The sequence below is a fragment of the Carassius auratus genome, chromosome 29 (assembly GCF_003368295.1).
Source record: "Carassius auratus strain Wakin chromosome 29, ASM336829v1, whole genome shotgun sequence".
NCBI classification, from domain to species: Eukaryota; Metazoa; Chordata; class Actinopteri; order Cypriniformes; family Cyprinidae; genus Carassius; species Carassius auratus.
This window is the reverse complement of record NC_039271.1, coordinates 12,886,995-12,905,707: the sequence shown is the minus strand read 5'-3', so window position 1 is coordinate 12,905,707 and position 18,713 is coordinate 12,886,995. Positions and strand designations below refer to the sequence as shown.

The following is an 18,713-nucleotide window of genomic DNA, read 5'->3' as shown; positions in this document are numbered from 1 at the left end:
AACTCTTTTGCCTGTGAAACACTCACACAAAATTCAAGGCCACCGTGGGCCCATCGCTGAGCAGATCAGATTTCTGCCAACACAGAGAGTATGATACACCAGATCTTAAAAAAGCACTAGCCGACAAAACACAGCCAACATATGCATGTGATGTTTCATGTACAGCTATGACGGACCAATCAGATTATTAAGGGCGGGGCTTCTGAGCAAAATGTATCCCAAGAATGAAAATTTGGTCCATCTTCAGGCCATCCAAGATTTTTTTTCAGAACAGATATGGAGAAAATGTCTTTTTACGTCACTTGCACACCAGCGGATCCTCTACAGTGAATGGGTTCCATCAGAATGAGAGTCCAAACAGCTGATAAAACCATCACAACAATCCTCAAGTAAACCGAGACTCGGTGCTTGATCAGTGCATATTTCTCTCCTGAGAAATTATTGGGGGTTGTGGGGTCACTCGGGGGGCAGGCGTTCTGTGTTTGAGCTGGGCAGCTCTCTAAATTTAGTCTGCAGTTTTTCCATAAGCCTCTAGCTGTCTACACCTGACACACAGCAATAAAGCCGAGCTGTCACTGAAAGACTGATTTTATAAATCAGTTGCCGCTGAATACCGCAGCTAGGAATAATGGAATAGGACTCCAGTTCTATTTTGTGGGTTTCTGGAACCCGGGGCCATGATTAAGAGGGACGTCCGGGGGCATTCGTATTGCGCCGCTAGAGGTGAAATTCTTAGACCGGCGCAAGACAGACGAAAGCGAAAAGCATTTTTAAATGAGTCATAAAGAAAAGAACAAATGCTAAGATGTATGCAATGTGTATGTACTCACAGCCCTCATAGATATCCGTAGGAATGTGCACTGCTGTTGTGTTGTACGAAACAGGGCGTTTGAAAACTGGATCCTCTTTGAATTCAACTTTGACACGGTTCTGGTGTGTTTCCGTGTCATTAATGTCAAACTGGGAACATACAAATAAGCATGAATCTCTCAAGCAACAAAAAGCATCCCGTTAATCTAAATATCTTTGTTGTTTAGTTCATATGCAAGCTTGTATTTTTAAAATGAAACCTTACCTTGTCTTTGGCATTGTAGTAGATAGTGTCATTCACCTGATGGACAGAGTGACAGAACAACACTTTAGTGTTTTTATTTATCTTTATCAAAAGTTTGTATATTCATTAGAATATAGTTTGGTTTCAATGTTTTTTATGTATTTTATGTGTTCTTTTTATTATTATTATTTTTAACCAAAAGGTTGCAGGCTAGGTCTGTAAAAACCATCTAATAAAAACCATACACAGAAAACCAATGTTTTATAATGATCTTTTTTTTTTTGGTTTTATATTTCATGATCACCAATTTTCTAGCAATCTATTTAAATATTTATTTTTAGATTTTTTTTTTTTTTTTTAGATTTTAGACACGTTTTTATGCTTAGGATTTATATTTCAAAAACACAAATGAACATTCCCAGAATGTTGCAGATAGGAATTTATAGTTAAATATCAATTTGTGATATTTTTTTTTTAGCATGAAAACCTTTAGGATTCAGATTATTTTGGCAATTATTTTCTGCAGGCTCGATTTATATATTATTTAATACGATTATTAGTAGTAGTAGTTGTAGTACTTAGGAAATTATTACTTTTTAAAAAAATTCATTAAGAAAGCATATGAGACTTTACTTGAATCAACATACCATTCCATCCTACATTTTATCGGTTATCAATTTGTTGCAATTTATACATTTTTATTCAAATTTTTTTTTTTTTTTGGTCAAAGTGTCTATCTCTAAGAGTATATTGAATTAGAATGTGACTTTTTAAAATTATATTATTATTTAGCTCTCTTTAGCCCTATTCGGACGGGACTAGTTTTACAGGGGGTCGTTAGAGAAATCTGCGTTTCACAGACGTACTTGGTGATTTTAATCCCGTCCGAATCTGCCACATCTGTGTTTTTCTCACACAACACAAAATTCCAGAGCAAATTACCTACCATTTTTCAGCAAACTCAGTGATCCTCTGAGAAAACTAATCCCGTCCGAATGCGACTGTCTGTGATTGCCGGTGATATTTTATTTCACAACGCGTTTCCTTGTGTGTTTTGGCCAACGTGAATTACCGTAGATGCTCTTACCGCGTGGATGTTTGATATATTTGCTTAGCGGCAAATAGATAATAATAAAAATCAAGAGCAAGATCGCGTAATCTGTTAATACTGGCTATTGTAATATCAGCATCAGGTAAGATTACTCACGTTCATTTATGTACTCAGTTACATAATGTTTTAATTACATTTAATAAAAATAAAAATAAAGGAAAACAAGTTAAACTAAAGTAACCACACATTAACATGGTTTTGTTATACTAGCCATTTAGTATTTATTGTGTAATAATACTAAGGCAATCATTCTGAATGAATGCAATGCACACATACAGAGCACGTGATCTCTGTGACGCCCAAATGCACAAATCAGACCCTCCCACCTCTGTAATAAACACGGAGATACTAGTCCCGTCCGAATTGGTACATGAAAATCACAGACGTCAGGTGGTAAGAATTGAAACTCAAACGTAGTTTAGAAAACTAGTCCCGTCCGAATAGTGCTTTTGTGTGTTTTTACCTAATCTTTGTGCATTCATAAACGAAGTTGCTAAATTCTTGTGCTAACTCTTCCCCAGAAGTGGTGCAAGTTGCTTTAGGTGTGTGTGTGTGTGTGTGTGTGTGTGTGTGTCTTCTCCCAGGGTTGTTCTCCTCACAGTGTGAGGGCGCTGTCAGGACTAGCATTATTGAGGCGTTAACAAGCAAGCTCACTGTCTGACATACAGTTTCCTTGGAGACATAAGAGTGGATCATCACCGGCTGCCGCCACCTGTCCTACTTGCTTACTAATCATGTGGCAGACACTGTTTTTAGGTTATAGTACACTAATCGCTGAGATATGTGCATACAGGTCAGTCCTGCATGGGACCAAACTCTTGCATTTGCAGACTGTGTCTTTAACACAATTCTACCTGCATCCCATCAATAATTAAAAAGACCTGTAGCACATAACAAACGCTTGAAGAGAGGCATTCACAATACACACTATGAGCAACTATGAAAAATTAAATCATGGTAATAGCTTTTTTAACCATGTAAATTAGAACTGTCCCATTAGGATTTTCATATTATGGTGGATATTAAAATTCAATGTTATTATGTGGAGTTAAATAAATTGCAACATTAAAAAGTAAAGTAATTAGTTTTGAATGCTACATAGTATTATCCATATACTATCATACAGTATTTATTAATATTTCAAATTAGCTTTTTAGATATTTATAATTTCAGCTTTGTCTTGAGCAATTCTGTTATGTGATTTTGTCATTTTGGTTAATATTTTTTTAGATATTTCTATGTAGCTTTAATTTATTTTTATTGCAGTTTTAGTTTTAGTATTTTTAGCACTTCAAATGTAATTCAGTTATTTGCCAAACATTCCAAATTTTTCATTTTACCTTTTTAACTTTAAAAACAACTTAACTTTTTTTACCATTCAAGTTTTTCATCTTTATTTCTCTTACGGAGCATTCATTTAATAACCATAATTATTGCAACATTATAATGTACAGAATGCAACATTTCTATTCATTTAGATATTTACTGAAAAATTATATTTAACTTTAAGTGAATATAGATTATGGCAAAGGTGCCCTATGGCAAATCATCTCTGGTTGTGATCATGTTAATCTCTCAATATCACTCTAATAATCAGATTAAATGTGATTGTTAAAAGTATTTTAAAAAGTGAATCTCCATCCAGTCTGATTCAGAAATGAAATATTGCTGCAAAACAAATTCTGATGACTCATTTGGACAACACTTAACTGACAGATCTATAACAGACAACCAGACATCACATCCATTTCTCTGCTAATTAGAAGTGATATTTCAGTCTGTGGGAACCTAAAATGCATCAATACAACAGACACAAGGTCTGAGACCAGGATGCCAACTTTTTCTAACTCAATTGATTATCTCACCACCGAACTAAGGCAATGCGTGTGTAAATGTGTCTGGTATCTGACTGAAAACATGCCCTGGTAAAAGTCTCACAGCCTCATTTCTTCCATGTGTTTCTGAGTGTTTTACAAAATGAGAATGTGTGAAGCATTACATCAAGATCATCCTTCCACTGGTGCTCCTTCTGCAGGTTCTCAGCAGCCGTCGCCAGCGCCTACAACACAAGCAACCAGATAAAAGTGTTAAAGAATGCATACGTATATGCCCAAACATACACTGCCTTCCAAAAGTTTGGAGAAATAAACCCTATTCATCAACGATGCACTAAATTGATCAACATTGAAACTAATTACATTTATAATGTTATTTTAAATACATTTTGTTCTTTTCAGATTTCTATTCATTAATAATAAAAATATATATATATTTTAAATATTAAGAATCACAATATTTTTTCAAAAGTGATAATAATAAGAAATGCTTCGGCATTAAATCACATATCAGATGATCACATGATTTCTGAATGATCATGTGTCACTGAAGACTGGAGTAATGATGCTGAAAATTCAGTTTTGCATTATAGGAAGTTATTTAGAATGTAAAAAAAAAAATATAATAATAATAATAATAAAATAATAATCTTTACTGTTTTTTTTCCAGCAAATGAAAGCAATTAAAAATCTTTCTGACCCCACTTTGTTATAGAGTATATTGTACTTTATATAAATAACTATCTCAAACCAGAAAAGAACATAAAAATGACAATATATATTTATCTAGGCAAGATAGCTTAGTTTCATTGCTTTTCTCAAATTTTATAGAAGAGCCTCAGAACCAAACATTAACATCCAGACACTTTACAACACCAAATAAATGCATTAACATGACAGAGGTCCAATATAATTGGCTAATTTATTTGTCATTCAGTCGATAGCTGGTTTTAATGAGGAAAAATTAAGGTCAGCTTTAAACTGAGTGAGTGAGAAAACACATTTTCCTCAGACTGACCTGCATTCAGCCTTTACTCCAGATTCTCTGCCTATGAGAAAACCCCTCATGATGGCAAACTAAATTTAGACAGCAGCTAAGGTCCGGTCCAGGTCTCCTCAGCTGATTAAGTTAATAACAATATAATGGCATGACTGTACTCCTAATTTCCCCTGGGAACCATTCCTGTAACTTGTCCCGGAGCCTTTTTCTTTATGTATTTTTATTCTTTAATTTATTTTTTGCTTTTGTTTTTATTGGCCCTAAAATGAGACTGAAGATTAGGAGTGCAAGAAATCAAATGAATCCTGATAACCAGGGGACGAAGAGCAAATTAAGAAATTCTCATTTGATGCTCGCCACCACAGATCACTCTATATGAGGAGGAAAAACTTTGATCGAATAAACGATGGTTGGTTTCTCATTTGGTGGAAGTTTATAATAAAGGCTGAAGCTTAATGATGTTTGAGGGTTTAGTGCAGAAGTCGTGGTGCAACGAACAAACATAAATGTAAAACAGGAAAATTAACATACTGTAAAACAGGAAATGTGACTTTTTTATATAACTTCAGGTTACAAAAATGTCATATGATGCACTTATATTTATTGTATTTATTTATAAACTCACACACATACATACATATACATATATATGTGTGTGTGTGTGTGTGTGTGTATTCTAAACAGACGGTCAACAATTTAATTTTTCCCTTAACTATGACCACTATTATATACTATAAACTTAAAGTTAAACTCAAAATGTCATGTGACCTTCAGAAGATCTTTCTTACATGACTCGAAGGCAGCAATAAAACTGTTCCAGTGAAGCGAAGAACATCAGTTTGATATCATCGCTGCCAGAATAAATGATATCAAAAGTGCATAAATGCCACTAAAGCAAATTAAAACCAACATAAGCACATCGTGCATAATCGTGAAACGGCTTAGAAGGCTTTTTATGCTGTAGGGACAAAACGTATTGAAATTTCACAGTTTTGTGATGTTAATCCACACAAAAGCTCCATTGGAGTATCCCTATTATAATAAGACAAAAAAAATTGAGATTTCCTCCAGGGCAAATGAACAAACAAGTGTAACGCATGGCTAGATGATGAAACCTCGCCTCCCACTTCAGACATCCCATAATAACCCACTGACCCCGGGGTCTACTCACTCTGAAAAGCTGTTGCCATAACAACCCCAGTGGTGTGGTCTCAGTCACATTAGGGCTGGGCTGTGTGTTTGTCTTATTGCCAGCCCCTAATTGCCAGGGTCATCGCTAAAATTCACATGGGTCTGCAATAATGTTTTAGTACTGTAGGTTGACCCCTCTTACCTGTGAGAAGGGTGATAGAGCTGTAAGGGCCATCCAGGAGGCTTCAGCAAATATATAAGGGGAATCAATTATTATAAATGTTTTTCAATTTAAATATTTTTGTTTACATTTTTAAATGTTTATTAATTTATTGATTTATTAAATGACTGATTATATAATTAATTCATTTAGCTTTGTTTCTTTCTTGAACTCTCTGGGCTCTAGGTTTTACAGTGTCTCTCTTTTGTATTGTTTGAAATTAAATTTTATTATAAACTAAACCTATCTCAACTTAATATATTAGGTCAGGTTAAATTAGCTTTTTTTTCTGTTAAATATCTCTGATCCATTTTTTTTTTTTCTAACTGATTGATTTATTAATTGATTCATTACATTAGTGTGTAAGTTGTCTAAGGTGTCTTTTATTATTGTTAATAAAACCTAATATGTAAAAAAATGTTGGATTGTTTTGTAATAAACTAAATGTTTGTTTATTTATTTTAAAAAGTATTTATATACATTTAGGGTTGCAAAAAGGTGGAACATTTCCAGTAAATTTCGGAAATAATCCAGAAATTATGGAAACTTTCCGGGGTTTTTTTTTTATATTCCAGAGATTTTTTTTAAAGTTCCTGGAAATGTACCAGATATTTTCCATCCCTTTGCAACTCTATATACATTTAATAAATATTTTAATTTAACTTCAGAGAAAAAAAAAATTATTAAGTAAAATGAAAAAAGTAAAATGTAAACTGACATCGTATTTCTTATTTAAATTTCTCCCATGAGATACAAAAAATACAATACAAAAAATACAATTATTTGTATTGAATAACATACAGTTTTTAAACCTATGTGATATGTTTCTGTCAGTAAAAAAGCTTGAAACAAGGAATCTTTTTCATCATCACATTAATGCCGAGTTCACACTGCATGATTTTCAAACTCGTTGGATCAATATTGTTTTCACACTGCGTGACTGTCTGGGGTAGCACTCAGTTGCTGCTGTGTTCGCACTGCACGGTGGATCGGTGACTGGGGGTTTCACATTGCATGACTTCACAATAAAGAACTGCAGAGACCACAGTCTGGTCCGCATACAACATTTCAAAACAAAACACACGCGAGAAGTGATAAGGAAATACCGCGAGAACCCGAGTCAGAATGGAGTTATCGAGCGAGACTGGATTATTAAAAAAGCCATCAAATTGTCTCTGAGCAGATTTCCAGCTACAAGGAGGGGGAAAAAATTATGTTGTGGCTGGTCAAGCAAATGTCTGTGCTTGTTTCTGTATGAAATAATTGTTCATTTATCTATTCCAATACTAATATTCTGGTCTTTACAGTAACTCCTCCCTGAACTTCCCTCTGCACTGTATCTTGGTCTCTCAATGTCTATAGTTTTCAGTCAGAAATCATTGCACACAGTGTGATTGTGAATCACAGACAGCTCCAGATATTTCGCATGCCATATATTTTGCGGGCATCTGCAATTACCTCAGATCGCGTATTTGGTAATTCACCGTGCATGATTTTTACTCGAATGATTGTTCCGCCATTTGTCTGCGATTTTGCACAACCTGTCGGAGAGTGAAAAATTAGGGTAAAAAAAGCAGTGTGAACTCGGCATAAGACGCCCCCCTGACACAAATGTGCATATAATTTATCTCCCAGTCCCCATTCATCAGTCCAGTATAAAATTACACTGTCTTTTCACTGTTTTTGGAACCAAAAGTTATGTCACCTGCTCAATTATTATTCACAGTAATTATATAAGGCACAGTGTAAGATAAAAGGTCGGACCTGTATTAGCCATAATGAGGCTAATAACTCAATAAAGCAAAGTCCAAGATGACTGTCCTGCTAATGCATTACATTGAAAAATGAGATAAAATGTCTAATTTTACGCAATAAACCATGGTTACATGCATAACCTGAGACGTTCCCTTTCAAATGGGAACCATACCCCTAGAGGGAGCTATGGGAAATGGTATACCCATGTCGCCATGCTGGGGATGTGTGCCTTATTGGCTGAACTAAGTCAAAGACTCCGGGGAGTCCACACCCCAGCATCAGCAACACGGCCATAGACCAGAGCTTCTCAAAAAACTAAATATGTTCTTATTGAGGCCACATTCAAGAAGGCTCACATGCAGTAGATGGCCAAGATCAAGGAACAGAGGCTTCAGCATGATGACTCTCTAAAATGAGAGGAGAGCTAACTATGCCCCATGCTCAGGACATCTTGCAAAGTAGGCTCACATAGATAGATAGCCTAGAACTCACAGATGCTGCCCTAGCGGAGCTCTGGTTAACAGAGACCTCAATGAATTAGCTCTCTGTAGTGGAGGAGATGCTTGCAGTAGATGTCTAAGCTCTAGGAGTGGAGGCCTCAGCATGACGACTCTCTAAAATGAGAGATGTCCATCATGTTTTCCCAAGGAGCCAAATCTATGGTAAGGTGTAGCTCCTCCACTACCTCTAGGGGGAGTGCCTGGCCCTGGTGCAGGTCCTTCAGCACGGCCATCGTGTGCAAAGCTGTCCCTGCTCTGCAATTTAGACGTGATGTAACAGTTAGTTGGAAGAGAAGGCATCTATAATGTGGATGCCTCACCAACCAACATACAGCTGGCAAGAATCTCTTCAGTCGGACGCATTGACACATAACTATACTCCTGAATCCCCGCCATGATGAATGTGAGCAGAATTCGAAAGGGAACTCACATTATGCATCAGTAGCTAATTAGTCAGTCTTGTACAGCAGCTTTCAGGTACAAACACCTGATGTTCAGATCATCACTGTACATGCTGAGAAAACGAACACCTGCTGTCCATCAACTCTTTAATTCACAGAATACAGAAAACCTGTAGGACTAATGCACACACACACATATACTCACAACTGAACAAAACTGGGGTTAAGTGTGCCCTCTGGCAAGCATAATTACATGGCTAATTGGAGTGATAATTAAATAATATATACGTAGATTCGCCTTTGATGAGGGCATTTTAACATTAAAGAAGTAAAACTCCATTAAGAACATCCAGTTCATCCATTTTCAATGAATTAAAAGAAAATATCAAGTTTGTGTGTCTCTGACAGCCTGACATTCACCATTAAATAAGCCACATTTTGATTTTACATTTACGAGTTCTTCAAAAGTCAGCCAATTACCCTTTAATTCCTGCCACAGTGTTGAGGGATGATGGAAAAAATGACGTGAAATGCTGCCGGGTGAATTTGTCATGTCTCCCTGCTGTTGTGAATACGTGCCATTTAGCTCAGTTAGTTTAACAGGATCTGTCTCGGTTTTATTTATTGATTTTTTTTCAACAGCTGCTAATTATAATGTAAGTGTTCACTGTAAATTTTGCATTATAATATAAAATAAAAATGTTGTACTAAAAAGTACATTACCATTCAACAGTTTTGGATCAGAACAACAGTGCAATCACTGAAGACTGGAGTAATGACTGCTGAAAAATCTACTTTGCAATCACAGGAATAAATCATATTTTATTCCACTTAATGTACCAGTTCTTGTTGTGCTTTTTTCCCCCTTTTTTACAAGTGAATATTTCACAGGAAAGGCTTCTTTTCTGGTTCTTATCTGGTTAAAGATGGTGTTGAACAGTAAAACATTTGTGTTGTATGTTTGCGCCTCAATGAACAAGTGAAGGTAAACTGGGATTATAAATGGCCAAGAAATTATAATAAACATTGACAACCGAACTTCTTTCAAGATTTACCTGTAGACATCACATGCACATGGAAATACGTTTGTGGTAATTGCAGAATTTTCACACCTCAGCACAGTATTCACAGATTATGACTAAAAACCCATGATCCGTATAACGCTTATCATGTTCAGCTTGGCAAAGACTGATGGAAGCTGGAGCCATGTGGGCTTGTGGCAGAGTAAACTGGACTGGCTTGCCAGAGTTCAACAGGAGCCATTTTGGCTCAAGGTGGGTAGAGTGTGATGCTTATTGGGGAGGCACCACCTGTCTCTGTTCCAAGCACAACGTGAGGAAAATGGTGTCCAGCACTACACTTCAACATACTGAAGACCAGCTTGAGGCCAATGGAGCTGACCCACACAGCCACAAAATGCTTTAAAACAGATGGTATATGTGTGCGGATCAAGTTTTTTTTTCTTTTACCAGACATCCCCACTGGGATAGTAAAACCTGAAAATACCTAAGACTATCTACATTTTTAGAACACTGACAAAACAAACAAAACACAAAAAATACAATTATAAAATGTTATATTAAATCATAAAATTTTCTAATTATTAAATAAAAGAGAAATAGATCAAATATACCCCAACTAAGATAAAACCTGAACAATGTATATATATATAAGTTTTTGTTTTTTTTTCAGTTGGACGAATTACAAAAAAATCAGTGCACACAAGTTCATGTAAAACCTGAAAATAACATTTAGAACAACAACATTGTTGAAACGAAATGCAATAATAATAATAAAAAAAAATTAAATAAAATGTGTTAAATAACCAAATAAAAATATATAAATGAAGAGAGATTTGTGAGGGTAGGTCTACTATAGGGAACAGTACAACCAAGACAAATATTGAAGCGTTTCGTCCATCACTCCATCCATCTTTTAAAAGAGCATTTTTACCATTTCCTCATTAACTGAAATGGATTGCACTAATGTCGCTTGAGTTTCTCCTGGGCCGCAATAAGATTAAATGAGGATCGAACAGAGAATTTGCTCTTCTGCTTCTGTAAAAAAGACCCCAGTGATCTCATGTGTATCTACAGATTGAGAACAGATCTCAACTATAAAGCAAACTTTGGAATTCAACAAGAATTCTAGCATTTCTTTCCTACACCAAATTATTTGGGCTAAAACCTCTATATTCATTGCCTAACTTTATGCACACTTGGACATCCATCAGCCTTTCTCCTCTCAATCTCACTGAAAACATCAGTGAATCAACTGTAGGATTATCCATTATCGTAACATCCCATTAAATTTCTCAGTACAGGGTGTTTAAACAGAAGTGAAAATTTCTTCCGGTACAGTCCCACTGTGGGTGGACAGCACTGTAATTATGCAGCTCGGCATTGCTCGAGATGAGACTTTAACTACTGCCAGCTCTCACATTAGTGCTTCATTATATCTCATATTAGGTTGGTGGAGTTAGCGTGAGCCTTCTACCATTTGTTTCTTACAACATTTGTTGTTTGCAGACAGGAGGTACAGCTAAGTTAGCAGTGCCTGTATGGAGCCAAGTAGCAACCAATCATAATGGCAATGTTTTTCTATCGACCACTATGCTTTATAGCTCAGGATAGTTCCAACACCAAAGCCTGTTGAGAACATCAAGACAAACAAGGTCTCTTTCCTATTCTCTGAGTTCACTTATTTGACCAGGTACCTGTGACAGCTGTTTGTCCTCGGAGAAGCACTGGACGCTGATGGCTATTGTAATCTGACGTCATACCCTTCCTCTGTCCTTCAAGTCCTCACTCTACCCCGCATTACAATGAGTGACTAATTCAGTACATTTCCCAAGGTGCAGTTCTCCTTCCTACAATCTGATCAGTCAGTCTAGACTTTCACAGAAATTGAGTAAGACTGCAAACAGTGTTGGAATGGAAAAACAGATTACATTAGATGCTACATGATTTGCAAATAACAAATGTAAGGCAAAATAAATAGTAACAATAATAATAATAATAATTCAATTATAATTTTATTATTTTTTTTTCTTTATCTTGTATAGTGTTACATAATGCATAATAAAAAAAAAATACAAGTTTGTTACAAGTGGCAGAGCATTGCATTAGCAAGCGCAAGGTTAGGGATTTGAATCCCAGGGAACACATGTTAGGAGAAAATTGTTAGTTTGAATGCAATGTAAGTCGCGCGTGTGTGTGTGTGTGTGTGTGTATATATATATATATATATATATATATATATATATATATATATACACACACACACAAACACACACACACACACACACACACACACACATTTTATTATTTTACTCTTAAGTTAAATAAAAATAAAACATAAATATAAAATGTACTAAGTTAGCAATTCTACAGTCAGTTATTATTAACGGATCAACTATGACAGCCTACATCGCACATCCTGCGATGTGACTATTATGGATTCGTACATCGCGATATTGATGCTTAAACGACACACCATGCAGCCCTAGTTATTATCCTTTGATAATTATCCTTTTATAATCCTTTGAAAAAGTGCGTTCAGGGCTGGAATGTCTTTGTTATTGTGAAATCCGCCCACTGCCAGTTTACCCAATTGTATTTCGGCACCCCCTGTTGCCAGTTGGCGGAAAACACAGCGTATTTCATTTCATTCATCGTCAAGTGCGCTCGTTCCCATTTGTGTCATCAATCTGGCAAACTGCGTGTGCATCAAGTCTGAGGAGAAGCAGCCGGGTGAAAAAAACCCTAGCTCAACAACTCTGTGTCAATCGTACAGCACCTGTAAACAACTAGAAAGAGTAAGAAGCAGGTTAACAACCTAACTGTACTGGAGTGGACTGTACATCACTGAAACCACACAAAACAACCAGAGTTCTGTTTACTGATGTTATCTTGAAACTCTCTGGCCCTTCACTGCACATCATCGAGAGAAAGACTGACAGGATAAGAAACGAGTGTGGAGAGAAGAGGGAAAAGGCTCCTGCAGATAAATTTGGTGTGTACACACAGTATTGGCCCATGAGAGTCTGCAATCTAGTTTCCAGAAGCTCTATTTAGCTGTCTAAGAATCAGCGCATAGAACGGTGGCTTGTGCCGTTTTATCTGCCATATCAAAGAGGGAGCAAACAAACACCCTTCCTTTCCATCTGTTCTTTCTCTTTTGATGGATGCAACGTCTCTTTCTCTCTCTCGCTCTGTCCAGCTTTTAATTTTTTATCCTTTTGATGCAGCATTTAGCAGTTGGGCTCTCAGATCACTGTCAAAGCACTTCTTTCTTTCTAAAAAGAAAATCAGATCTTTTGAATTATCATACATAAACACACTGGATCTGTTCCGAAAACAAATTGAGCTGCGCATCTAGACTGAACTTTAATGCATAATAGACACTTACCTGTCATACAGGAGGTGTTGAGTAAAAATACACAATTTTTATGTAACAATTAAGTAATTAAAATAATCTAAAACAGATAAAACTAAAACTTATTATGCTCAAATCTTGTGATTTTATGATAAGTGAATTTTTGTTGGTTTAATTTAGCAATACTCAAACTTCATACTCCACTGGAAACCAGTGTAAACTGATTCTCCGGTTTGTTATTTGTGTATAGTCGCTGCCTATATGCTGTATGTACACTGTTGAGTTATGTAAGAAATAGATCATGAGGTAACTAACTAGGTTTTAGTTACTGCATTTGATTTCATGTGCATGCATGAAACTTGTCATGAATATGGTACGAAATAGCTCTTAAAAATGTTTTTATTCAATATTATTTCATACACAGTAAAAACATAAAAAAAAAAGACTTTTCAAAGTTGGAAATAAAACAAAAATGATTGGAGGATGGTTTTGTGTTGCTCACAGTTTCTTTGTAATTATTTATGAAATTTACTGGTAATTCCCAAGTAAAAACCATTATTTTGTAAGGGGCACTGAAAGTAATTAAAAAAAATGTTAACCTCAAACTCAAGAAAATGAAATAAATATTTTATTAGATGTTTATAATCAGTTTATATTAGTTTATATTATGTTTTATAAGGGGTTGGCAATATTTAATCTTGTAACCAAAATCTGAGACATCTAAGACACGATTTATGTGATTTTGCAATAAACATCGAAAATAAAATAGATTAGAATTTACAGAAATGAAACTAAATAAACAAATAAATAAAAACAAACAAACAGGGTTGAAAATTTAGTTGTAGGTTTGAATTTACTGAAAAACCTAGATTTCTTTTAAATAAAAGGCCTTTTTTTGATAATAGCTTTGGTAACAAGATTGAATGCTTGAGATTAACAAATGCAGTCCAAAATGGCTATTTTAAGGTCAAAATGTACAGACATTTGATGATAGATCCTTTTTATGTTGATTAATATTACTCTTTAAAATTGCTGAAACTAAAGGGAGGTCAGTAGGATCAAAAAAAGCAATGCCAAGAAAAACAGCTGGAGAGAGATAGAGAGCAGAAAGAAACAGAGATTGACAAGGAAGGGTTCATGTTGGTGAGCTGAATTGCGGTAATTGGAATAAAGTCAAGAGAGAGAGAGAGAGAGAGAGAGAGAGAGAGGGGTATGAGTGAGACATATTTGCTGTTTACGTGATTTGATTGACGTTCAGGAAAACACTGTCTCCATCAGCAGCCAGGAGTTTCCTGTTAGACAACACAGCATCCCAGTCGTACATCAAGCAGCCTCCGTTAACTCGCATCGACCGCACAGACAGCTGCTGATGGATGGCTCCAAATTAATGACACCCACTGATCAACTTAACTGAGCTGCCGATCAATCAATCAATCAATCAATCAGTCTAATCCAACCACACCGGCCCACAGTCACGTTAGGCTGCGAGATCAGTCAGGACCCATCCAACAGATATTGATTAGAACAAGACGTGATCCGGTCATCCTGCACCCGAGGGGTCACTCAGGAAAGAACAACAGGAACGTGAACAGCACTACACGATCGGCAAGATATGCTCATCTTTATAGTGACAGCTGACTTCCTGTAGTGGAATAAGGGTTCTCTAGAAAAGTACTTGCTTTGACGAGTTTGGAGACAATGTGATTATCCGCACACGTTAGATGCAGGTTAATCTGATATTGATGGTGCCACAATAACAAAGACTGCCTGTTTACTGTAAATAAAGCAAGGTAGAGTCAGCAAACAGCTGTTATAAAAGCGTCATATGTCGTGTCATGAAGAGAAGTGTGAAGGCTCGATTTATCAGACACGTCTAGATCTACTCTTACACTGTCCTTGGCAAATGATTCACACACCCTGTTATGCTATTAACTGGAGAATGAGCAACACCATAAATAATATTCCTGAGCTGTAGGATTTAAAAGGTTAAACGCCTGCTAAAAGAGTGCAAGTGAATTGCTAAGATTACGTTTCTGAACGTCTTATTCTGAACCAACTTTCCTCTTCAGTTCCCATATATAGACCACAAAGGATGACAAAATATTAAAGTAAAGAGTCTGTTTTCCTCATTATAGAAAGTATCCTTTAAAATGTATTTCCACAAAAATAAATTCACTATTTCACCAAAAAACTTTGCGATAACAAGAAAAAAATGACATTTTAAAACAGTTATTGTAATAAAACTATAAAATCAATATACTCTACAAAAAAAAAAAAAAAGCATTTTAAACAATTATGCTTAAGTGCTTAACTAAAAATCTAAATTAGTTGAATTTAACTGCATTTTCTTCTTGATTCACCAGAGTTGCCAAATTTGATGTACTTGTGAATCTTCTAATTATAGGCAGGATGCGCAAGAAACTCCAGTGATTCACTGAAATCTTTTTTTTTTGTTCTAAATGTGATTTTTTTAAAAAGAACACAAGCAAGTATGCGCTTGTTTGGTGGACGGCTGGGGGAAAACACCATATAAAGAATATTTTTAATGGGGTGAGATGAGGACAGTTTCCAGTCTGGGTATTGTGACTGGAGATAGAGACAACCTGCCAAAAATACACACACACACACACACACACACACACAAGTGGACAGAGAAGCATAGAGCCAAGATGTCCTCACACCACAGCCAGCTATTACAGATCCAATGACCTAAGAGCAGTTATTTCCATCATATGAGGCACATATGAGGCTTCCATATCCATTAAAACAAGAGCACTTGATTCAGACCAATTAAACATGACAGAGGAGAGCGTGAGAGAGAGGGAGAGGGAGAGAGAAAGAAAGAATGAAAGGTCAATACTTTCATTTAGTCATCAGGATGAGCTGTCAGCGATGCGTTTAATGCTGACCAATAAAAGCAGCTCCGCACAGTCTGCCATACACATAGCCTGCACTTCAGGGGCAAGAGTTTTATAACACTGACTGACCCTGCTTAAAGGGAAAGTTCACCCAAAAGTGAAAATTAAGTCATTAATGACTCACCCTCATGTCGTTCCAAACTCGTAAGACCTCCGTGTATCTTTGGAACACAGTTTAAGATAATTTAAATTTAGTCTGAGAGCTCTCAGTCCCTCATTGAAACTGTGTGTACGGTCTACTGTCCATGTCCAGAATGGAAATTTAAATATCTTCAAAGTAGTCCATGTGACATCAGAGGGTCAGTTAGAATATTTTGAAGCATCGAAAATACATTTTGGTCCAAAAATAGCAAAAATTCAGCATTGTCTTCTCTTCCGGGTCTGTTGTGAGCGCGTTCAAGTGTTGGGATATCCGGTTCGCGAACAAATCATTCGATGTAACCGGATCTTTTTGAACCAGTTCACCAAATCGAACTGAATCGTTTGAAACGGTTCGCATCTCCAATACGCATTAATCCACAAATGACTTAAGCTGTTAACTTTTTTAATGTGGCTGACACTCCCTCCGAGTTAAAACAAACCAATATCATGCACTCAAACAGTACATTGACTGAACTGCTGTGATGAACAGCGAGCCGAGCCAGATAACGAACAAAAGACTGACTCGTTCTCGAGTCAAGAACCGGTTGCATCGGTTTTCGGATCACCAGTAGTGATGGGAAGTTCGTTTTTTTTCCGTGAATCAGTTCTTTCGGACCGTTCGATTCATTAAACCGGTTGAAGAAAACGGTTCACCGGTTCTTTTGTGCTCTACGTAATGCTGTCTTTGGCGATGATTGCCCTTGATTCAAGCCTTCGGTTTACCCGCGCTCATAACACTAGCACAGAATCAGTTCAGAATCAATCACCAAAAGAATCAGTTCAGTTCAGACGCTCTGTGTGTCGATCTGCTTCACGCTGAATCACATATGTGTATAATCAGCTCCTCGGTTCTCGATTTGGATGCGTCCGAACGGAAACAGTTCTTGACTCGAGAACGAGTCAGTCTATCGTTTGTTATCTGGCTCAGTTCATCTTCAGTTCTCTACACAATAATTCATATTCCAGGATATTGGTTTATTTTAACTCGGAGGGAGTGTCAACCACGTTAAAAAGTTCACATTGTAAGTCATTTGTGGATTAATGGAGAGGTGAAACCGTTTGAAACGATTCAGTTCGATTTGGTGAACTGGTTCAAGAAGAACCGGTTAAATCAAATGATTTGTTCGTGAACTGGATATCACTACACTTGAACGCGCTCACAACAGACCCGGAAGAGAAGACAATGCTGAATAAAGTTGTATTTTTTGTTATTTTTGGACCAAAATGTATTTTCGATGCTTCAACAAATTCTAACTGACCCTCTGATGTCACATGGACTACTTTGATGATGTTTTTATTACCTTTCTGGACAATGGACGGTAGACCGTACACACAGTTTCAATGGAGGGACAGAAAGCTCTTGGACTAAATCTAAAATATCTTAAACTGTGTTCCAAAGATGAACATAGGTCTCACGGGATTGGAACGACATGAGAGTCATTAATGACATAATTTTCATTTTTGGGTGAACTTTCCCTTTAAGCACACACAACATGTGATATTTCTCCACTATCATGGAAAATGAGCCAGAATAATGATTTCTAATGATACCTATTCATACATTAATGGGGAATGCTCTTGAAATGTATTTTTTAGGGCACACAGAGTAAGGTTTATCAAGAGAGAAAATCAAAAGGACAGAGCGTGTCGACAGACTAATTAACTTTCAGCTTGAGCACTGCCAACAATCTGGAGCCGGTTTTATCAGAACTAGATCGATGCAGGTCGAAGATCTAATTTACTAACAACATACAGTAGGATTGGAAGGGGTTTGAACCGAGCAGAGAAAAACAATGGGTATGTTTGGAAAATGCTTATATACTACTGGTATATACTACACTGTGCCTACACCATGTACTGCCTACTTAACTTAAAAATATATATTTTAAAAAAAGTGTCTTTTTTAGAAAATACATGTATTAACTTAAAACATGCACTCCATTTTGGGATACAGTTGATACATGTGGAGCGTTTTGGTTTTATGCTGCTCATTTTTGCAAATGTAGTAGAACATCTGGGTATTTCATGTATACAGAAAATGCAGATGAAATAGAAAAACTAGTATTTAAGTGTGCTATTCTGAGCACCTGAAACACATGGAATACACCTCAATGGGAAATATCCATGATTATAATGCAAACTTCATTGTTTTGCATGGTTATAACACAGGTTATCAAATCAAATCAAACATATATATTCAGTTGCAATGTGTAAAAATCTCAAAAAATCCTTTAAGGTGCTATAGCTAGGTTTTGGATTATTATATGATG

General features: G+C 36.3%; 1 protein-coding gene across 4 annotated transcripts in view; it reads right to left on the bottom strand.

The window, feature by feature from the left end:
- Window positions 1-18,713, bottom strand: part of cacna2d1a (calcium channel, voltage-dependent, alpha 2/delta subunit 1a) — a 69,728-nt gene that overhangs the window by 30,486 nt on the left and 20,529 nt on the right. For all 4 annotated transcript variants that reach the window (XM_026209654.1, XM_026209657.1, XM_026209656.1 and 1 more), the window contains exons 4-6: window positions 4,165-4,224; window positions 1,076-1,111; window positions 831-960 (exon numbers count right to left, since the gene is read on the bottom strand). In XM_026209654.1, the coding sequence (XP_026065439.1) occupies window positions 831-960; window positions 1,076-1,111; window positions 4,165-4,224 (226 nt within the window). The remainder of the gene's footprint in view (window positions 1-830; window positions 961-1,075; window positions 1,112-4,164; window positions 4,225-18,713) is intronic.